This window comes from Cavia porcellus, unplaced genomic scaffold (genome assembly GCF_034190915.1).
Source record: "Cavia porcellus strain 051 isolate PalLab524CR breed Dunkin Hartley unplaced genomic scaffold, mCavPor4.1 scaffold_12, whole genome shotgun sequence".
NCBI lineage: Eukaryota > Metazoa > Chordata > Mammalia > Rodentia > Caviidae > Cavia > Cavia porcellus.
The window spans coordinates 26,029,100-26,053,832 of NW_026947495.1; the positions used below are offsets into that span (position 1 = coordinate 26,029,100).

At 32.7% G+C, this 24,733-nt stretch overlaps 1 protein-coding gene across 10 annotated transcripts in view; it reads right to left on the reverse strand.

Annotated features, from left to right (window-relative positions):
• Zranb3 (zinc finger RANBP2-type containing 3) overlaps nucleotides 1-24,733 on the reverse strand; it is a 237,497-nt gene that overhangs the window by 111,273 nt on the left and 101,491 nt on the right. For 8 of the 10 annotated variants that reach the window (XM_063258994.1, XM_063258989.1, XM_063258990.1 and 5 more), the window contains 3 exons: nucleotides 11,768-11,946; nucleotides 7,904-8,135; nucleotides 1,753-1,838 (listed from right to left, as the gene is read on the reverse strand). The exons of 1 other annotated variant lie outside the window; for it this stretch is intronic. In XM_063258994.1, coding sequence (XP_063115064.1) covers nucleotides 1,753-1,838; nucleotides 7,904-8,135; nucleotides 11,768-11,946 — 497 coding nt within the window. The remainder of the gene's footprint in view (nucleotides 1-1,752; nucleotides 1,839-7,903; nucleotides 8,136-11,767; nucleotides 11,947-24,733) is intronic. One more of the 10 variants, XM_063258998.1, reaches the window with a different exon arrangement.

A 24,733-nucleotide genomic window follows, 5' to 3' on the forward strand; every position in this document is an offset into this window, starting at 1 on the left:
AAAGATATACATTAGGGGGGAAAAAAGCAGAGACACATATCATATACAAGATTTCTAGATTTGTAAAGATTTCCAATGTATCAATAATAAGAAAGCTAATACAATTAATAGAAAAAAAAGACAAAAAAAATGAACAATCAAAAGGAAAAAGTACAAATAACTTGTATATACATAAGAAAATGCTCAATCAGCCTTTAGAATATAATGAGACAAATGCATACTAAAACTATACTCAAATCAGATTAGCAAGAATAAAATAATTTATATTTTTCAACAGTCTCAAATCATGGGAAAAGAGACAACATGACACACGGTGCAAATGTAATTTCAGAGGTGCATGACTGAGAAAAATCTAAAGTGTATATGCCCTTTGAATCAGCAATGTCATTTTTATAAGTTTGTGACCATGTATATGCCAAGAAATATTAAAATAATGAACAGTTACTGAGTACTCAATATGAAAGTCACTATTCAAGACCTTTATCAATACAAACTAACATAAGTTTGATGATAACTCTATAAGGCAGGCACAATCACTACTTGCTTTCAGAGCTGAAGAAGCTGAATATGGGGAGATAAACTTACCTTCCTCACATAAAACATTTGGCAAGCAGTAAATGTAAAAACAAAAAAAAAAGAGATGATATAACTAGACTTCTATTGCCTTTTTTGCTTTTTTGTTTGTTTTGGTTTTTTGAGACAGGATCTTGCCATGTAGTTCAGACTGGCACTGAATTCACTATGTAGCCCAGGGTGGCCTTAAACTTGCAGTGGTCCTCCTGCCTCAGTCTCTCAAATACTGGGATTACAAACGTGCCACCACACCTGGCTCAAATTTCCATGGTTATAAACCACTATAATATACTATAAAATAAGTAAATAAAGTAAGTAAGTTACAAAAAACATACATATACTTTCCCTCTCCACATGCATGCAAATCATTGTTGCATTACTTATACATTAAAGATGTACTGCATAAATAAAGTCCTAACACTGGGTACATATTTCATTTACAATGAATGTCAGTACTGTTTTAGCAACTTATAGGGATCTCCAATATATGTGATGAAGAAACTAAACTGCTAAATAAATGCATACATTATTCTGTGTATACAGAAATAAAATTAAATACTTTATATGCATATTCAGGCATAGGTATCTTCAAAAGGATATACAATAAAGAAACTGCCAACATTGGTTATCCTATAACAGAAATGTTTGGTTGGGAGAAAACGATGAAAGGAACATGTATTTTTTAAATTTCTGTATAATGTGCACATAAATTTAGGGAATAAAAATTAAACATTTCAAAGATAAAAGAGATAGAAGGTAAAAAACAAAGGATAGAAAAAACTGCCATTAGGTATTTGTTTTACTTACTTGACATGCAGGTTATGTATACCAGCTTTTGGGCTGGAGATGTAGCTCAGCAGCGTAAGCGCCTGCCTGGTAAGCACCAGGTTGTGAGTTCAATCCCGGTTACAAAAAACAAACAAACAAAAACCCTGGGGCTGAAATCTTGAGGAACCATCAGAGATACCCTATCAGGTCCCCACTAATGGGTCAGGGACTGACTCAGGGATAAACCTGTTAGGTTTCCCCACAATATTCATATACAAGCTTTTACTTGAAGAAATTAACCCACAGCTGCCACAAGTTTGAAAAAACACTAGAACAAAGAATGACTAATAAAGCTCAATGTTCACAGAAAATGCATGAAAATAAAAACTCCAGAAAAATGGTTTGTCCTACCTGACATGTGCATTACAGTATCTTTTCGAATAGTCAGTCCATGTTCCAAATTTTTGTGGAAAGAGAGCTTCGATCTGCATGAATAACTGTAACAATACAAGTATACTCAAAATGTAATATTTCCAAGTAAATTGTCAGGAGGATAAAACAAGTTAATAAAACAGTAAAAAGTGTGAAAGACATACCCCTAAGTGAAATAAACCAGATGCACATGTGCAAACATCATGTTGTCTCCCTAGTGTGAGAAGCTGAAAGAGTAAATAAAATCCAAAATGTATAATAAATATTGTAAAATGGGAAAAAAACTTTAAAACCAAAGAGAAACTTGGATGGAGGAATGGAGAAAGGAAGAAAGGAAAAAAATATATACATATGTACAAAAGATAGTTAACATAGTTATACTACTAATTTCACTTATACTACTAATTTCTTCATTGAAAGAAAAGTTTATGCTAATACTGTTTGGACAATTAAATGCCGATATACTCTGAATAACTAATTTAAAGATAACAATTAAAATGGTTCCCAAAATAAGTAACAGACACATTGAAAGTACATATATATTTTTACTGTTTAAAAAAAATTCTATAATCAAATATTATCATAATAAAGTACTGTTAGACACCCACTATTATTTATATGTACTGTAAAATATTAAAACAGAAACTTGACATTTGCCATCTAGGCTGTTTCTAGATTTATGCAATTAAAATTTAGTAACTTCACATTATTCTCTGTGATCTCAATTATCTATCTATCCACCTACTTGCATTTTTACTAGGTTTTGCAGGATATATTTTTACAAATGGAAAACATGCCTTAATAAATGTTACCATATTGGCCAATAAAATGACAATCCCAATCTACACATCCATAAATAGTATCTGTGAAGCTTTTTTGTCATTTTTACAATCCTATAGACTAAATATAGTAATGTCTCACTGTTACTTTAATAGGATTTTTTTTTAAATTTTGGATTTTTTGAGACAGGGTTTCACTATGTAGTTTAGGCTGTCTTGAACTTACTAGTAGCCCAGGTTTCAACTCGCAGTAATCCTCAATTACCAAGTGCTGGGATTATAGGTGTGCGCCACCATGTCTAGCTTTAGGCTTTTTAAAAGTAACAACTTCATTGATATAATTCACAAACCAGAAAGTTTATACTCTTCAGTAGCTTCTAGTGTATTCATAAAGTTGTACATACATCACCACAATCTACTTTTTTAATATTTTTAATCCCAAAGAAAGACTCTATACCCATTAGTAATCACAGTAATCACCCTTCCTTCTAATGTACTTTCTGTTTTCATGAATTTGCCTATTCTTGGGGGGTTTTTTTTGTTTTTGTTTTTGTTTTTTGTTTTTTTGATACCAGGTATTGAACTCAGGACGTCATACTTGCCAGGCAAGCACTTGCGCTGCTGGGCTATATCCCCAGCCCCTATTCTTGGTATTTTACTTGAACATCATTATTCAATCTGCTATATGTGTTAGCTTCTTTTATTTAGCATAATGTTTTCAAGGTTCATCCATATTGTAACATAGCCAAGTCATATATTATATATAATAAGCATACACCACACTTTATTCATTGATCAATTTATGTCCATCAATTGATGGACATGATCTTTTATTTCCATGTTTTGGATAATGATATTATCCAATGATTTCCATGTTTTGAATAATGATACTATAAATATTTGAATGTAACATTTGTAAACATGTCTCTAGTCTTCTTGATATATAGTATGCAGGAATGTAAATGTTGGGTCAAACAATAACTTTATGTTTAGCATTTATTTTATTTTTCTAAAGAGAAAATTTCAAAACAATAGAATAGCAATGATCAATACATTGAATACTGTTATCTTTAAAATTACTCAGAGTACAGGATATAGGTATTTAGTTGTCCAAACAATAGCACAAACCTTATCAATGAATTAAGAGAAATTAGCAGTATTTTAACTATTTTATATATATACATATATATATATATACATATATATATATATATATATATATATATATATATATATGCTTTTCATTTCCTTCTTTCTTCCTTTCCCACATCCCACTTTCTCTTTCCTTTTGAACAGTTTCTTCCCATTTCACAATACCTATTGTGCATTTTGGCTTGTATTTACTCTTTATGTTTCTTACACTAGGGAGACAATACAATGTTGACACATGTGAGTCTGATTTATTACCAGTATGGTCTTGACATGGAATACTCCTAAATAACCAGTATAACAAAAGAAAAATGAGGGCATTAGAAATTAGCAAATACCTTGAGACAATTGATTTTAAGGAAACAACAAATGAGTTATAGCAAAAGCAAGGATTAGAAAGAAATTTACAGCTACATAAGCTTTTGTTGAAAAAAGAACAAAAATCTTAAACCGAAAGTCTAACTTTGTATCTAGGAAACACAAAACAAAATAAAATCAAAACAGTAGAAATAAATCAGTCAAAACAAGTTGTTTTGTGCAAAGGTCAGTAACATTAACAAAACTTTAGCAAGACCTACCAAGAGAAACAAAGAGAAAAGATTCAAATTAGTAAAATTACAAACTAAAGAGGAGATACTACTACCACTCTACAGAAATACAAGGAATAATAAGAGAATATTATGAACAACTATTTGTCAATAAAGTAGATAACTTAGATGAAAAAGGCCAAATTTCTAGAAATATGGCATATACTAAAACTGACTGAGGAAAAAAATTTGAAGAGATACAATCAGTAAAGAGACTGAATTAATAATACAAAAATTAGCCATAAAGAAAAGCTCAAGTCCATGTGGCTTTATCACTTTTATATCAAATATTTGAAAAATACTAATAGTAATATTTTACACACTTATAAAAATGAGAGGAGGAAACATATCCCAACTCATCCTATGAGGCCAGTATCACCTTTATACCAAAGCCAGAAAATATATCACAAGAAAAAAACAAAGAAAAACCTAAGAACCATTATCCCTTATATATGGAAACAAAACATCAACATAATATTAGCAAACCAATTTCAGAAATATATAAAAAACATTGTATGCCACAATCAACTGACAGTTATTTCAGGAACGTAAGATTGTTTCAACATCTGAAAATAAATTAATGCTATGTATCACATTAATAAAGAACAAAAATTACATGATAGTCTCAACAGATATAGAAAATACAGTGGGCAAAATTCAGAATCTTCATAATTAAACACTCAATAAATGAGAAGTAATAATGAATTTTTTAACCTGATGAAGAAAATCAAGGATAAAATCCACAAAGTAACATAATACTTCAAAGTCAAAGGCTAAATGATTTCCTCTTAAAATCAAGACTAAACTGGACATGGTAGTGCTTGCCTGTAATTACAGCACTCAGGAGGCTGAGGCAGGAGGATCATTGCAAGTTCGAAACCAGTCTGAGATATATAGTGAGTTCAAGACCAACCCGAACTGCATAGCAAGACCCATCTCAAAAAGATTAAATAAATAACTAAATAAAATCAGGACTAAACCAAGGATTCTGATTCTTGCCACTTTCTTATTTTTTTTTTTTTTTTTGGTCTTTTTTCGTTTTTATCGGTACCAGGGATCGAACTCACGACTGCCTGCTTGCAAGGCAGGCGCTTATGCCGCTGAGCTAAATACCCAGCCCCTACTTGCCACTTTCATTCAATGCTATACTGGAAGCTCCAGCCAGTGCAATAGGTAACAGCATGAGCTAAAAATCATCAAGACTGAGAAGGAAAAAGTAAAATTATCACTATCTGCAGAAAATTCCATAGAAAATTCTAAAGACTTTCCAAAAGCAGTATTAATATATGAATTTATTAATTTTGCTAGATACATGAAAAATCACACAAAAATCAACTGTATATCAACTTGGCAATGAAGACTCAACAAAATGGAGAAAGCAATTTCATTTATAGCATCATCAAAAAATAAAATACTGAATAAATTTAACAGAAGGACAAAATACAGTGAAAATACAAAGTAGTGTTGGAAGAATACTAAAGAACACCTAAAAATGAAGGGAAAAACATCACATACTCATGGATTTAAAGACCAGATATTGTTAAGTTGGCAATATTCTCCAAAGCAATTTACACATTCAACACAATACCAATAAAAAATTTGAAGCCGGATTATCAGCAAAAATTGATGTGCTGATAACAAAAAAAGTCATATGGAAATTCAAGGGACCCAGATTATTCAAAACAATCTTCAAAAATAAATTCAAGGGTGAGAGTGGTGGCACATGGCTGTAATCCTATCACTTGGGAGGCTGAAGGAAAAGGATGGTCACAGCAAGTTCACGGCCAGCCTGGGCTAGTGAGTTCAAGCACATCCTGAACTACATAGCAAGACCGTGTCTAAAAAATAAATACAAAAATACACATATAAAATTAGAGAACTTATATTTCCTAAGTTTAAGATTCCTTAACTTAGAATTTGTAATTTAATATTCTTTTTCTTAAGAGTCCCAAATATAAGTTACACATTCCTAAGTTCACACAAACAGGGATTTACCCTTGTTTTGATAATGCTACCTCGGGGGACAGGCGAAAGTACTGATGTGATTGCACTAGGGCACAACAGCACTGTCGTATTATCAGCATTCTATTTCTCATGCCAGAAAATAAATGCATGTGCAATTGCTTTATCCTCATTCTGAACAGATGCATACATACTCTTTATAACATATTTAATTATTTTTTAAAGTTATAATCAATATATTATCACTTTCACTCACTTATTATAAGTTGGGAACATACGCACATTACTCAGGGTCTATTCTCTCACTAATGGTAGGTATCCAAAAGTAAAAAGTATAAAAGGTAAAATTAAGCATTTTGCTACTATCTACATATTATTATGAGTATCTCAAAAGATTTCTAGTGAGGGAATATGAAAGCATAGCCAGATAATACTAATAAAGATTCAATGATAGGAGCTATCACTTGTTTTATTTAATCATAATGAATACTATATGTTGAATGCTTTCTATGTGACATACAGATCTCTTGCAAATGGTAAAGGGTACAAGAGGCTGAGGGTGAGGAGAAAGGCCAGGAGAAAAGGAAGTAAAAAGATTTAAGACATGTCATATATATATACCAAATACAATGAATGTAAACATTGTATGTCATAAACTAAAAACAAAAAACAAAAAAACCCCGTAATAATGAAAATGGGGAAAGAGGATTTAGAAACAGAGAAAGATAAGTAGGTAGGGAGAAGGGGAATAAAAAAGAATCATAATAGGTACCTACTCCGTAAAATGAATATAAATTTTATAGATGGCAAACATGTACGAATATACTAAAAATTTTAAAAAATAACATCTATTACAGTTGTTCTATGACTTTCCTAGTTTCATAGCTCATTTCTTTTTAGTACTTAATAATATTCCACTGTTTGGTTGTATTACAATAAATGTGTCCATTAATTTGTCATTCACCTACTAGGGACATTTTGGTTGCTTTCAAGTCTAGATAAGTATAAATAAAGCTACTTGTACTATTTCCTTCAATTCTCTATACACAACCCAACAAGACAATATGCCATGTGTTTTCTACAACTCAGGTGTTCATTAGCAGATAGGGTTTCCATAGGGAATATTGACCCTTACACATTCCAAAAAATTTCATTAATCATTTCTTCTTCCCAATCCAGCAACTATTTCATACTACCATACACTACATTTACAGTGGCAAAAGCTATACTGATATTAAACAAATACTTTATTCCCCAGTCTAACTAGATACCTTATCTGCAGTATATACAAGGAAGAGTTTCTCTCTACATTTCCATTGTGGTTCTTGAAGTGAAACTGCAATACAGCATCAAAAACATAAAGTAGACTCAATCTTAATCCTAGATAGTTTATAGTGTTAGTAAATATGATAAATGAAGATTAAGACCATAAAAGAACCCAAGAATATGTGTGAAAAATATCACAAATCTGTACTAAATATGGAAAAGTTATAAGAAAAGTAAAAACTATTTCTATACACACCTACAAGCATGGCAAAGGTTTACATGCAAACAGCTTAAAAACAGGCATTAAAATAAGATGTATTGAATCATAGCAGATGTTCTTTCTTTCTTTCTTTCTTTCAAGCCCACTTAGTATAAAGATTTTCATACCTCTTCAGGTCTTCCCAAAGCTGGAGTTCCTGTAAGAAGAACAGCTCGTCTGGCTTTCTGTACTATTGGCAATAAAATATTGCTGCGAGTTGCAGTTCTAGACTTCATGTAGTGTGATTCATCCACTATAACTACTCTGAAGTTCTGGTTGTTCACAGCATCTATCAAAGTTTCTGCACCCGTGGTTAAAAGACCATAGCCCAGAACTGTTACTTTGCTGTTAGGTATTTTCCTAGAAAAGAAAATGCATGTTCTTTAAAAGTGTCTTAATAATTAATTTATCATAAATAACACAACATTTTGGAGGGATAAAACAGAAGAAGAAAAGGGGTGTTATAGAAGTAGATTGAACTATTGCTGAAACTCAATTTCAAGATTTTAAAGTCTTCAAATCTAATTTACCAGGATCCAAAATTAAAACTTTTGGCAGTCTTAACCAAATTTTGTTCAAGTTTTCTCTAAAAGATTTTTACAATGTATCAGCCACATTTTTCTAGGACAAGAACATTACTTCTGAACACTATTTGTTTCTGTGCATCCAGAACCATATATAGGCTGGATATTCAAATATTAGTTGACTCATCAATGAAATCCTTCTGGTAACTAGGAAAACACTTCCTCATGGGAGTTACTGGTACTTTGATCAGGACAATACTTAATATAATAAGGCTATCCACTGCACTACCAAACTGTTCATTTTCCTGGTGTTGTGGTTTGTGTCTAGGCATCCCGCCAAAGCCTCATGAACTCACACAGAGTGGACCTTTTCGAGGTAGCTGAATCTATAGTTTGTGAATGATTTATGGTCTAATGCTGGGATTAAAGGTGTAAGTGCTATACCCATCCTGGGGCGAGTGACCCCAGGGACAGAAAAAGGCTTGCTCTGTCTGTCTCTGTCTCTTCTGTCTCTGTCCCTGTCCCTTTCTGTCTCTCTGACTCTCTCTCTTTTTTTCTGTCTTCTACCACTATAAACTGTGGTCCTTCTGCCATGTGTCACAGTGCCACGTGTCCAGCAGATTACGGACTGAAATTTTTAAAAATTGTGAGCTAAATAAACCTTTCTACTTTTAACTTTGGGTGTCGGGTGTTTTGTCTCAGTAATGAGAAAAAAATTACTACATTTGGTCCTCTCCATTAAAGGTCAACAGTTCCCCAGTCACTGTGATAAAATAAAAAAGGCCATTGGCCGTGGGCTGATGAAGCCTGGATAAAACAGGAGAAGGATCTGACATAGAGAACTACTGAAACATGATCCCTAGTCTTTTAGTCTCCATTATCTCTGTATCCGTATCTTTATGTCTTTTTGTATGACATGACACTATGTTGAAATACATATTTGCAATATATTTTACACTTATGTATCTCCTTTACTGTATTATGAGATTGGTGAGCAAAGGAAATGTGTATTTTCAACTTTTTATGGATAGTTCTATGCTCCCAGTAAATATTTATATAATGAGATAATTTGACAAATAATTTTGTGAACATAAAGTATATCAATTTGCATTTTTTTCTATCACCAGTGAAAAAATACAGGACAAAGTTAGTCTTCTGCCATTCTCTAATCTTTACAAAAAAGGCCAGAGGTCCAAAGTAGCCAATATCACTGTAGCAAATGCATTTGTTATCAAAATGGCAACTGCATTTTAAGACCTGGATAAATCTATACAGAGATGATTTTTTCAAAATGTTAAAATACCAAAATACCCCAAAAGAAAAGTATGGAGTTAGTATTACTAACTTAGGTAAACTGTGAGCAATATACAGAAGGCTTAGAAGGTCATAGCAGCCTCTATCCTGCCACGTCTTAACTAATGAACAATCTAAGCATTGCTGGAATTATATACCACAAAGAAGAATATATATCTATAGTAAACACCTGCTGATTGTGTTGGTTTATGCCTAAAGCTGCCTCTTTAAAGATCTAGAAGACACTGAGTAATTTTTCTGTCCATAGTTAACATCTTACAGAAAACACACTCTGGGGATGTAATTCTATCTTACAAACCCAAAATCTTATTCAATAAAAAGTATTAGTCACTATTTAATTGCAAAGAGCATATTTCTAAAATAAAAATAGAAACTAGATGATCTAAACTGGGTATGGAAGTGCATACCTGTAATCTGAGCACTTGGGAGGCTGAGGGAGGAGGATCAAAAATTTGAGCCCATCTCAGCAATATAACAACTTAGTGAGACAGTCCCAAAATGAAAATTAGAAAATGAAAAATGAAAAATGAAGAAGGGATATTGCTTAATGCAAAGGCCCTAGGTTGAATCTCCAACGGTGCAAAAACAAACAAAAAGCCCTCATAAGCTAAATGTTATATAAAATGAGAGGAGACAAAGTTTAATAAAATTTAAATGTAGGTATTTAAGTACAATGTAGATGACAGAAAACAGTTATGGATACCTTGATAAATTCAGTATTTACTAATTTTTTTTTAACTTTAAGCACTTTCATTATAGGAGAGAAATCTACTTATAATGTTTGCCTACATTTTATATTACCCATACAAATAGTGTTCAAATTTTCATGGGCCTATGGAAGTATAGGCTTGTGAATTAGGGTTCCAAGTTTGAAAGAGAAAATGCCCTCTACTTAAGATATTTCATCTGTTTCCTCATTCCAAATTCATGAAGGCCTAAGTTATTTCTGCAAATATTCTTTATATTAACAGTCTTAACGAATGTAGTCCAATACAGTAATATTACAACTAAAATATTCTTTTTTTTTTTTTTGTCTTTTTTCGTTTTTATCGGTACCAGGAATCGAACTCACAACTGCCTGCTTCCAGGCAGGCGCTTATGCCGCTGAGTTAAATTCCCAGCCCCACAACTAAAATATTCTAAGAATTAACAAATGTTTTATTGAGGCAGATGTACTGCTTTAAAGTCTGAGAAAAGGGGCTGGGGATTTAGCTCAGTGGCATAAACACCTGCCTTGCAAGCAGGCAGTCGTGAGTTTGATGCCGGTACCGATAAAAAAGAAAAAGACAAAAAAAAAAAAAATAAATAAAAATAAAATAAAATAAAAAATAAAGTCTGAGAAAATTACAGCTTTGAACCTTTGGAAATATGATCATTTGTATCACTTAGATATTCAATATAATCAAATCAGTTTTCAAGTTGGTTCACTTATTCTATCACTGATTTCTCTAAATTCGCTGAAGAGAAAGATTTTGCTGGTGTTGTTTGGACAACTGGATGCAGATGTCTTATACTCTGGGAAAATGATTTGGGGATGATAATGTGCAATATATGTACCACTGTTGTCCCTTGACTGATGTGCTTTGAAATTTTGTTGTAGTTTTTTTCTTCTTTTTTTGCTTTATCTTTGAATAAAATGGATTTGAAAAAATAAAAATAAAAAGCTTACTTCTCTCTTAAAAAATACATATTTCACATTTAATATTAAAACCACAAGGGCCAGATGTAAGGGCACATGCTTGTAACCCTAGCATTTGGGAGGCTGAGACATGATGACTGCCAGCCTGAGCTACATGTGAGTTCAAGGCTAGCCCAAACTATAAAGCAAGACCCTGTCTTAAAAAAAAAAAAAAAAAAAAAATATATATATATATATATATATATACATATATATATATACATATACATACACACATATGAACTTGGAGATAAATACATTATTGGATTTCAGAGCAATAATTCATATTTTGGTTTTTTTTGTCTTTTAATAATTCATATTTTAAAATGTAAAATAAATTTCTCTACATTATTCTCATTTCCAAATGATAATCTATAGGTAATATTTAATTCTATAGGTAATATTTAATGTGAATAAATACTACATACACACAAACAAAGCTTCTTTTTTTTCTTTAAGTTTTGAAAAGTTCTTACCCAACATCAGTTTTGTTCTGAATAACATTGATATCTTCAGGCCCTAGCTCTGGGATCCATTTCTCTATTTCTTCTGTCCAAGGGTACCTCAGCGATGAAGGGACCACTATTAAAAGAGGCCACTCTTCTTTATAGAAATAAGCAATTGCAATTGCCTGGATTGTCTTTCCTAGACCCATCTAAATTAAAGAAAAACAATATAATAAAAATACAGCCTAAATATTTTGAAGGAAAACATCAAACATTTATCAAGAATATTACCAAAATAAGTTTCCAATGTAAAATCAGTTGGATTGCATAGTTAATAAAAAGTGCAAGATAATAAGATTTTTAAAAATTCAAAAAAAAAACCATTAGGTAAATCCTAATGAGGGAGGATGAGGCAGGAGGATCGTTGCAAGTTTGACACCATCCCACGTTACAAAGTGAGCTTAAAGTCAGTCTGAACTGCAAAGTGAGACCCTGTCTCAAAAAAAAATAAAAAGAAAGGAATAAAATAAAAATTAGGCAACACCATTTGGGATTGGAATCAGATAAAACAACCCCTAAATTTAGTGATACCAATTTCATAAAACTCTTTTTCTAAATAAACATATGACCATTTCTGATTTCCCTTGTTAGGCAACACAATAGTAAATGTCTTACCTATGCAGTACAAAATCATTTTATTTCAAAGCTAGAACAGATGGATATGCTGGCACAGGCCTGTAATCCAGCACTTAGGTGGCCGAGACAGGAGGATTGCCATGAGTTCAAGATCCATCTGGGCTACACAGTGAGGTCAAAGCCATTCTGAACCGCACAGCAAGATCTTGTCTCAAAAACAAAAATAAAACCAAAAACAAACAACACACACACACATACTTACACACTCACTCACACACACACACACAACTTATACAGCTAAAATAAGCCCCGAATCATGCATATTTTACAAAAAAAAAAAAAAAGTAGTAGGCAGAGAGGTTAAATAATTTCAATTACAGATAACTGATATAAAATTAGTAGGATAATCTATGGTAGTTATGTAGGCTTCCCGACAGTTTTGAAACTATTATACTGCCCAGTGTTAAACCAGTCCTCATTTAAAAGGTAGTTCCCAAATAAAAGTTTATAATGAATTGTCAATAATAATCAGAAAATATAGGTAACTCCAAGTGCATCAACTGTTGCATGAATAAGCAAACTCTGGTATGTTCATATAATGGAATATTTCAATTTAAAAGACACAAACTGGAAAGGGATTGTAGCTCAGTGGTAAAGCATATGCTCGGCATACAGGAAGCCAAAGGTTCTTCCCACATAGGAGCAAATATTGCTCCATTAAATACAATTGTATTTATACATCATTTTGGAAAATTAAAAAACAGCAGGGTTAGACAGCAGATCAATTGTTGCCAGGGGCTAGACGTGGTATAAAGGTGCATTTATAAGGGACATTTTTCAGTAGAGCTGGTCTACATCTTGATTTTAGTGGCAGCAATTACCCATAAGCACTTGTCAGAGCTCATCTAATTTATGTTACAAATGAATGAGTTACCTAAAAGAGTAAATTATACCTCAATAATCCTTACATTTTAAAAATACATAAATACTGTAGTTAACAATGGAAAAGACTAGGATATAGGCTGTGTCTAGCAGACTATTCAAAGAAAAAAGATACAAAAACTAAAAATAATGAGTTCTAATTATGTTTTTTTGGTTTTGTTATTTTTCTGAGACAGAGCTGTGCTGTATAGCTCAGGCTGAGCTCAGACTCACTATGTAGCACAGGATGCCTTTGAACTCAAGAGATCTTGCTACCTCAGCCTCTGCAGTGCTGGGATTACATGTGTGCACACTAGCTGTAATTGAGTTTTAAATGCAGAGTGATATTTAAGAAAAACAAAGCTGGGCACGAAGGCATACACCTGCAATCTCAGCACTTGGGGGGCTGAAACAGGAGGATCTTTCTGAGTTTGAGGCCAGCATAGATTACAAAGTGAGGTCAAAGCCAGCCTGAACTGCATAGTGAGACCCTGTTTCAAAAAAAAATGAAAAAGATGGTCTTGGATTTTCAGTAAGTCTCTTATGAAAACCTTATTTTGTTCATGTATTTTTCTTTTAACCACTGGTAGTAAAGATAATTTTAAAAAATCAGAGTAATTCAAATAAAATAACATTTATATCATCCAATGTCAAAGGTTAATGAGAAAACTATGCAATTTGCTTAAGAATTTTTTTCCCCTATATAAAAGACTACCAAAGAGAAACATGGTAAATGGAATTTGGGAAGAGACTATGTTTTTGGCCTGGCACATAGTGTTTACAATTATGGAAATGCCTGACCGGATGAAGAATAACTGAATAAAGATGAGACTTTATATCCTTTGAAATAAGTAAGACCCAGGTGTAGAAAATTCGTTTGTAGTTTTTATAAGGGAAATAACACAAAAGCTTTTAGTCCAAAAGGACGGTGATAACAGTGATATTACCATTCAGAAGTTTTGAGCCAGAAAACACAAATATAGAGCAAAAGTTAAGTCTAGCCATTTTGATATTGAAATGAGATCCAGTTTAAGATAAAAATTGCTTCCTGTAATAAATGGTGTGAGGAGCAGGGACCAGCAGAAACCACCAGGCTGTGGTAAAGGCAAAATGGCAGGAAGTTTGTTGGGCCTGGATGCAGAGAAACAGAAGGCAAAAAGGCTGTAGGGAACAACGAGAAGTGTGCCCCTCTTATAGTGATGGAAAGGAGACATAAAATGTTCATTAGAATCTGTTTTTAAATATTTAAGCTCTTTTTTAATAGACTCTCTATTAAAATTTTTCATTTTTTCTTTTTTGTCTACTTTTTCCTTTTCTTGAATAAAATAATCATAGTTCTTTCAAAGTTTCTCAATGCATTAATATCTGATCCTTCATGGATTCCTCTTCTCTGAGATTTTTAGCTTCATGTCTAAGTGGCAGAATACATAGTTTGGGAGCAAAACAAAGCAGTTTTTAATAGAAAAAGATGTAAGTAGCCTCTCTCAACTACCTTGCTGATGGCAAGAAAGAATTGAAAAAAAAGAAAGAATTGGTAGATTTAGCAAACAAAAGTCTGACTCTGGTTTTGATGTTCAAATGCTTTCAAGACTCATTCTTCCTCCCCAACTCTGGGCAAGTAGCCAAAGTATGAGTACAACTTCCTTTGGCACTGCCCTAAAAAAGCAAAACCCAAAAGCCCTGGTTCACAGGGTGAGAACCCCCATTCTAGCTCTACTCTGAAAATTCAGTGACAAACTAAACCAGTCTTTCCTCCTATTCATATAGTTTGAGAGCCTGCTCTATTCATCCCAGAAAACCATATTATAAAAATAATAAATCTTTCCACATTCCCTCATTTTCTGGGTGACATCAGGAGTCTTCACTTTGGAGCCTCGTTATGGGTAGAAGGATCCACTTCACTCTTTAGGGTGACCATGATATTGGGAAAGCCATATTCGAATATATTAATAAACTGACATTGTAAACGTTATGAAAGGATTTCCTTGGGACTTATTAGCTAGAATGAAAAAAAAATGTCAGAATCTCATCAACTTGGCAATGCTAAAAAGAGTAAACTTTAATTTGCATATTTATTTATCTTAATATTCTTTGCTATTAGAGAAATCATCTAAAAACACAGTATTCTCCTGTTTTGAGTTATCTTTCTTTTTAATAGCACAAAACTTTTTATTTAGCATCAACTTAGTTCAGAGAACATACAGTTAAAATACAACTGGTGCCTCCTGGAAACTGAAAAAATACTCAGCAAAACAAAATAAGGAATTTAATTACTAAATTCTTAAGGTAATGGTTGTTGATTGTTCATTTTTTGGCCATCATAAAATACAAGATAAAGTTTGATAGAATAAACTAAAAAGAGATCAGGTTTCAGACTGGAAAGTAAAAGTATAACCCATGTTCCTAATAAAATAAATAATAACTAGGACAACTAAATTAATAGATAAAATTTACAAATAGGAAGATATATAGTGTGACCCAATTTATTCTTAGATGTAAACTTTTAAAACATATTCTTGAGCTGGACATGGTAGCACACTCCTATAATCCGGGCACTCAGGAGGCTGAGGCAGAAAGATTGTTGCAAATTCGAGACAAGCCTAAACTACAAAATGAGGTCAAGTAAAAACAAAAACAAAAACAAAAAAACTCTCCAAAAAACAAAAACCACTTTGGTTTCAGTATTTTATAAAAAATTTAAAACAGCATAATATTCCATTATAAAAGCAATAACACACTTAAAAGTAATTTCAGTATACAAAAATAGCTACACTCAAAGCCCTTGGCTTTAACTACAGTGGAATCTGTTGACGTGGAACCCTCCAGCGTTTCATCACAATTGGGCTAAATTACTTGACTCAATAACTGTACAAATGTTTATGTAACAAATATAATACATTAGTTTCAAAAATACATTTTATTAATGTTTTCAAGTAATAAATCACCACTTTTCTCAGGAGAATAAGTTTATATTTTCTACATGTTTTAGCCCATAAAATTACTAAGAAAAATTAAATAACAATGTTCTTGACACAAAGAATTTTAGTTTCAGTTTTTCATTTGTGATTACTTTTATACATCAATTTTGTACACATGCATTACAGAATATGCCTTATGACTGAAAATTTTTTAAATTGGAAATTCAGCTTTAGACCTAAAAGCAGCGTGTATGTTTTTAAGGTCCGAGGGAGGTGTCTTCAAAATAGGTGGCCCATTTGTTTTAGAAGTGGTTCCTTTCGAAGATTACTTTAGGTATGCAAAATTTAAATCTTAGAGATCTAAATTAGGGGATGTGTCAAAGTGAAATTCTCTATGCTATTATTTGTTACAGTTAAGAGTAAAGTATAAGGGCTGGGGATTTAGCTCAGTGTCATACTGCCTGGCAAGCACAAGGTCTTGAGTTCAATGTGTGGTACAAAAAAAAAAAAGAATTTGGATTTTAGGGCTCGGGGTAGTGGCATATTCTTGTAATCCTAGGATTTGGGAGGCTGAGGCAGAGGGATTGTTGCAAATTCCAAATGGGCTACAAAGTGGGCTCAAGGCCAGTTTGAACTGCATAGTGAGATCCCATCTCAAAAACACAAAAATAAAATAAAAATGAATGAGGGCCAAAGATTTAGCTTAATGGTGCAAGCACTTGCCTGGTAAGCACAAGGTCATGAGTTTGATCTTGCATACCAAAAAAAAAAAAAAAAAAAAAAAAAGGTGAGATGTATATTTTAACAGAAGTATTTCCTTGCTTTTGTTTTCTTTCCTATAGGGAAGTTATCCTCTTACCCATCTCTTTGCCCGTTTCCTCAAACCAGGGATTTAAACAGCACTGGGACCTTTGAATTGAGTTATATACTGATTTTTTTTTGTCATTGTTGTATGTTTTATCTTGTTCTTTTAATATTTCATTTTGAACCAGCCAGGTGTGGTGGCTCATGCCTGTAATCCCAGCACTTGGGAGGCTGAGGCAGGAGGATCGTTGCAAGTTCGAGACCAGCCTGGGCTACAAATTGAGCTCAAGGCCAGTCTGAACTGCATAGCGAGACCCTGTCTCAAAAAGACAGAAAAAAAAAATTCATTTTGAGACAAGGTCTTGCTAAGTCACTAAACTGCCCAGGCTTGTGGGTCCAAACTTGCAAATCTCATGGCTTAGCTTCCCAGAATGTTAGAAGTACATGAATGCACCAAACCAACCAATTTTTATAGGGAGTTTTAGATAGAATATATAGAAATGATTGTTCTTATAAATCTGTGTGTGTGTGTGTGCATGTTTCCTGTATAGGCATGTACCAATCCAACCAATTCCTATAGAGAGTTTTAGATGGTATGTTATGTAGAAATGATTGTTCTCAGAACAGTGTGTGTGCATGTTTCATTCATGTGTTCCTGTATCATAGGAGATTTGGGGCAGGAAACAGGTCATAGGCCTGATCTCTTTTCTACTCAAGACTGAAGACGCCACACTTTATGTAAAGTTACTGTTATACTTTGTTGGCAGTTGTATAGGAAAAGAGGACAGAGAGACAGGTAAGGAAATAGATGCAGGCCTCAGTAAGCTTTCTGTCAAATCCTGTCTAGAAAAAGTTAGACCCTTGCGAGAGGAAGCACCTAAGAATACAAGTAAGAGAGCCATAAGACTTTGCCAGACCCCCTCTGCTCAAGTTAGTGCCCTTCATCACCATGCAATAAGGTACAAAAGAGACAAAAAGTAGAGGAGCTACAGAACAGAAAACTCACTTTTCATAGTATATAAAATATATATTCACACCTGGACACACACTCATATGTATATGCACGTAACATTCTTTCCCTATGTTTCCTTTATGCAAAATCCTTTTAACAAACCCATAAATTGCAGAGATACAGCCTGACAGGACAAAGAAAAGCAAATAAAGCTCACCTAGAAATTTACAGTGGAGGAAGCCAGGGCCTAAAATAGCCAATCAGGTTATTACAAACTCAGGGGGCTGGGGATTCTGCCATACTAATAAAAGGGCTAAAGACAAGGGTCCTTGGGATTTTCTGGTAGTTGGGACACCCAATTCTCTCACAGGGTAGTTTTCTATACCCTCCTTTCCTGCAAATAAAATGTTTTTATTCTCCCTTCAAAACTATATTTCTAAGTCTTTATAGATAGACGTTTATGATTCCTTGTTGGCTGCAGTGTTATAGCGGAGTGCACACCCGCCTGGATGTATCCAGGCTCATCCCTGAGGGCAGAAATAGGCTTTCTCTTGAAGGGGATGCATTGGATTTAAGTGAAGCTTTATAGAAGAGGAACAGCAGCAGAAGGAGGACAACAACTCTTTCTAGGAACAGAAGATTGAAAAGCATAATGTAAGTAGGCCTGTACTCCCAAGCAAGGCTTAAAGAAGCTCAAGGAGAGGACACCAAAAAATGAAGCAGGAAGAAGACTGAAAAACCAGAAAGGCTGCATGTGAATAAAAGTGCTTTAAGAATAGCCATTTCTGAAAACAGCTAAAATTTCCCCCTAGCAGCTATAAAACAGATACTAAAATTTTAAGACAAAATTTTACAAATGTGATAAAAATTATCAATATGTGAATCTGAGTAAGGGTATAAGGACTTTATTTTGCATGTTCTTGCAACTTCTCTGTAACTGCACAATAACCTTCAAATAAATAGCTGGGAAGAAAAAGGTCTACAACCTATCATCAGTTGCGGTTAAAGGAAGGATTAAGAAAGCTGTTTCAGGGCTGGGGATTTAGCTCAGTGGCATAAGCATCTGCCTGCCAAGTATGAGGTCCTGAGTTTGATCCCCGGTAAAAATAAAACAAAAAAACAACAGAAGGCTGTTCTACATTGCAAAAAGAGTAGACAAGAAATGAACTATTGAATAATCTACTCCAGCACTGCCAAAGAAAAACTATTTCCAAATTATTTTTTAATTTAAAAACTCAACACTGATACTATAAGATACCACAAAGATAAAGATCGATCTTATATGTGACTATTCATGTAAACATTTTCAGTAAACTATTGTCATACAGAATTAGTAGAACACCAAAGAACATATCAGAACCAAGAGAAATTCAAATCTAAGAGCAGATTGTTCAACATAGCAAAAATCTGTTACTGCAACTTGTAATATTATAGATCAGAGAAAATATATAATTATCTTCAGATGTTGAGTAAATACCCAATAAAATTAAATAAAGAAAAAATAATTCTATTCCTATTAGAAACTGAGAAAAAATAAAAGATATAATTATGAGACCAAATTAAAAATGTATTTATTGCAAATGAGGTCAGATACCTAAAAGAATCAAGAGAAAAATGATTAACAGAAACAGTTAAGTATTAACTAAAGAGTTTAAGAAAGTGGCTAACTACAAATTCTTATGAAAAAAGTTTGGTGCTTCGAAACACCAAACAGCAATAAAACAAGAGACAATACAAAAAGAGGTTAAATATAAATGAGAATTGAGTTGATGTGTAATTTTGAATATATATCCTTTTTTGCAAATATTATTTGGGGGTAGGGAACTCTAAAGAATACATAGAGAAAATTTCTTTTAAAAATATGCAAGAGTTTCTTATAGGAATAGCAAATTTCTGGATCTTAAACTGGTGTTATTAGACAAAATGTAGAGAGCAGCTAAGACCTTATTCTATACATACAGTTTACTGGTGTTCTCTAATGTTGGCGTTGGTGAGAGGGTGAAAAAGAAGAGGAGAGAACAAATTACACATACATATATATCGATATTAAAAAAAAGAAATAATTGACCAAACCCACAAATGAGGAAAAATTTCTAGTGATGGTTAGGTTAAGATTCAGAATAATTTGCCTTTCAATTGAACTTTCAATAGTTGATTTTAAAATTTGTAACAATTTTCAATTTGTAATATTGTGGTGACTATGTATTATATAACTCATTTCAAGGTAATAAGTCAGATGATACATATAAAAATCATTTATTTCTTGAGGAAAAATAGTTCACTCAATAAAAAATACCAATCCCCTGACTGTAAATTTCAAAGCATACAAAAAAGAATATGGAACATGGATGCTAATATTTTACAAGAATTTTAAGTTATATCTCTGATGTACACAATAATATAGTGTTTCCCAGGCTGGGGATTTAGCTCAGCGGCATAAGCGCCTGCCTTGCAAGCAGGCAGTCGTGAGTTCGATCCCTGGTACCGATAAAAACGAAAAAGACCAAAAAAAAAAAAAAAAAAAAAAAAAAAAAAAAAATAGTGTTTCCCAAAATCTTTGTCAAGGTTGAAATCAAATCACACTATGATTTTAAAAAAACCTCAAAACCCGAGATATTTAGGTGTGATGTGAATTGCTCAGATGCATATATATTATTCATTCAAACAGTCTTTTTTCTTTAGTTTGTTTTTTAGGAAATCAAATGTATTATGTGATAGAACTGTGGGGGACCGGTGGTGCCTGAAAAGATAAGAAGTATGAAATATAAATGACCTTTATTTTGAGAATGCGGGGAGAGACACACACCCCCCATCCCCTGGGGAACGGCATCTCCACCCACCAGTCGGTGATCTCTCCGTGGAACATGTGGAGTGAGGCACATAAGTAGCCTCGGTTTGGGGTGGAACTTAAGGGGGCATTAGGGATACATAGGTACCCCATTGATCTTTGCCGCCAGAGGTAGATTCCTAGGGGAGCGGGAAATAGGAGCTCCTTGGCTTTACCGGCTACAGTGTTCTGTCTGGACCAAAACCCTTTCATTATGATTCTAAATTATTTTCTCCAGGTATTATGGAACCAATATTTAACTAATTTCTTGAAATTGAGGGCCAATGTAACATAAAGGACACAACTGTAGATACAGAGAGAAAAGAAATACAGAGAAGATACAACAAAAACTGCTGAATAGGAAATAAAAGGAATGGTTCAATCTTATCATATCCTAAGGCTTTGAAAATTTATTATACCTCTGGATCATAAGAATTCTTGTCAAAACTCCCTAATTCTAACCCAATAGACATGAACTATTAAAACAAGGGGATCTAAAGTGACCCTCACATGAATGGCTCTTAAACTGCATTTAGAGAATAACTAATGTTTGCATCTCAGAAAAAAAATACCAGAGTATTTTCCCTAACTTTTGGTTATTTTATCACAGGAATGGGGGGGGGGGAATCAAAAGGACATTTCCAAGAGTCTATTCTTTAACATGTATCTCAATTCTTTTTAAAAAATTTATCTCAGGTGTTGATTCAGGGTCTTGCTAAGTTGCCTGGGCTGCCTTAAACTTGTGATTCTCTACCCTCCTGAGTAGCTGAAAATATAAGCACATGCCACCATACCAGGCTTTACCCTTAAACTTCTTAATCATTTCTGAAGTATGTTCCAAGACTGAACTTTAAGTAAAATTTCAAGGTGACATAAATACAAAGGATTCAATTTTGTTAAATAGTATATAGAATGAATTTATTAAAAGTAGAATTGATTTCTAACTTCACAATCTATTCAGATAAAGTAGCCATATCACAGAAGACTAATTTGAAAAGTTTAATAAAGGTACTGAAAGAGAATCTATTTTACATGTTGTTTTGATTACCTGTTATCCCAGGAAAAAACTGTCTGACAACTGGAAGAATGAATAATTTCTCTCACTAAAATTTCAGATGTAACGAACACAAAGAAACCATGTATAATGGATCCTTAAAATAAAATTGCATGAAAAACAGGAAATTATCGTGGTACATAATATACTGTGAATTTGTTGACGACAATGTAAATGAAAGGGTCTTTCAAAAGGTTATTAAAATAAGTACTCAAAAATAAATAACAGACAATGGGTATTTGCATTTGGCATACCTGTTACTGTCATTCACAACTATGTATCAGTTCAGCTAGAGAGTTTTATAAAAGATCAAATAAATAAATCTTTTAGCACTGCATAAAACTGCAGGGTGATGCTTAAAAAAGAATTTAGAATGATATTAAAAATATGTATCTGAGTTATTTAATGACATAAAAATTATGGTGGAATGAAAGAAGTAAACAAAGCCACCACATATTTGAGACAAAAGGACACTTTTCAAAACAAGGAATCAATCAAACACAGAAATCAATCAAACACAAAACAATGGGTGGATTCAGAGACAATTTTTTTGCATGACTATTAGGATGCTTTCAGTTGAATAAGGACTTAAATTAATCTGTTAATTCAAGTGTTGATATGTAACAATCATTTTAGAACCGAAAGAAGTCAAATATCTATCTGGTAATTTTTGATTAATTAAGCAATGGCAGAGATTCGCTACTCCAGTTCACAACTGATGTCTTTTTAAGATGGTTTTTGCATATATTACCAAGGAAGTAAAAAGGAAGTCTTGTCTTTCAAAATGAAAAATGTCTTTTTAAAAATAAAAGTAAAAATTAAAAGATATCCTATACCAGTAGTCACAACTGAGAAAAAAATAAAGCCCTGGTAAGCTTCATGGGCAGTTTTCAAAGATTAAAATATATAGGAAAACCAGCAAAGCTAGTGATTAGACTGGAATACAATCTGCAGGAGTGAAAAAAAAGTGGATAAAAAAAGGCTGTAAACTCAATTTTGTTACTCTGAGAAAAAGACATCTAATATTTCAAAAATAATTTTTTAACTTGAATTGGCTTAGGCTATACAGGAAAAAAAGACTACAAAGGTCTAAGAAAATCAGTATTTTAAAAGTACTTCTTAGTTAAAAAATAAGTTTTGGGGCTGGGGATTTAGCTCAGCGGCATAAGCATCTGCCTTGCAAGCAGGCGGTCATGAGGTTGATCCCTGGTACCGATAAAAAACGAAAAAGACAAAAAAAAAAAAGTTTCACATGTTTAGTAAACATTTAGAAAAGATGATTCTTTGACTAAAAAGCAATCATCTCATATTAGGAAGTCTTTCCTGAGTTCAAACTACAGTTTTCTTCCCTAAGGTAGAATTTATATGAATTATTTCTATATTAAACATAGTTGTAGGTAATTTCTCCTAAAATGCAATGCCACTATTTACTCTAAGACAATGTTATAGCAAGATAAAACATATTTGGTTTCTGACACTCTAAGTAAGGATACCCCTTTGTTTTCACAATATAACTAAATATATTATCAAGTAAATTCCATGTTCTTTCCCTTCCTTTGTCTTTTAAGTAGAATAATGGTTTCATATGTCTTAGATGAATCTATGTAGAGAATAGGCTCCAAAGTGCATAGTACATTAATTATTACTTTGGAAATTCAAATTTAATCTATAAAAAGAAATGAGATGTGTCAAGATTATAAGGTCATCATGTGCTAGTCACAGTCCTCATGTATTAAATATTACCCATGTCAAAATTAAAAATTAATTCTTGCTTTGTGAAACTAGTTGATTAGAGAAAATCTAATATATCTGAACTTCAAGAAAACTTAATGAAAATGTTATGTAAGCAAGTCTTAAATTTCAAATTGGGTTAATAAAAATAAATGTTACTTACAAAGTATTAACAAGTATAACAAACAATAATAAAAGTGAGTTTTTATGAGAAAATGCATGTTAAGCCCTAATGTAGGCTTGGTATTCATTTGAAATATTAGTTAAATTAAAAACAGAGCTAGGGATTTAGCTCAATGGTATAAGTACCTGCCTGGCAAGCGCAAAGTCAAGAGTTTGATTCTCTATACCAAAAAAAAAAAAAAAAAAAAAAACTTAGAAAAATACAGAAAATATTTTCACTTTTGGTTTTTTACATAAGAGAGACAATGCAGTATTTACACATATGTCCAATTTATTTCAGTGAAGAATGTAAATAAGGGCCAAAATACATAAATATTGTAAAGTAGGAAAAAATCAAATGGGGAGTGGAACAAGAAAGGAGATGGAAAAGTTTAAAAAAAGAGAGAGAAAAGAAGAAAAACATGAAAACAAAGCTTTTGTAAATAGGGTGGGAAGGAGGGGTTGACGACAAAGTAGGGGAGTGGCAAAAAACAAGTTATATCCTGTACAGGTAAAAATTCTCTGCAATGAATGAGATTATGTGTATCTAAAATGTACCAATAAAATCTGATTTTAAAATAGTGAAAATAGTTCATTAAACACATAGTTAACACTATGTTATAAGCTAATAAGGTAAAAAAAAAAAGCACGAAAATGTTGGAACAGAAATTAATGCTAGAATATAAAAGGTAATTTACTGAGTTGATGATACATTATAAAATAATTCCCAACATGGAACTCAAATAAAATACACTGAAAAGTGGCAGAATTATTCAGTACATAGTATTTATTCACCTATCCTATTTATCATTACTATATTAGTCTTTGGAACAATATCAACAAGAATTAGGGCTGGGGATTTAGCTCAGTGGCATAAGCACCTGCCTTGCAAGCAGACGGTTGTGAGTTTGATCCCTGGTACCGATTAAAAAACAAATTTTTTTTTAAAGTCAGGCAAAAACAAGAATTAACAATGAGAGTAATTCATTTT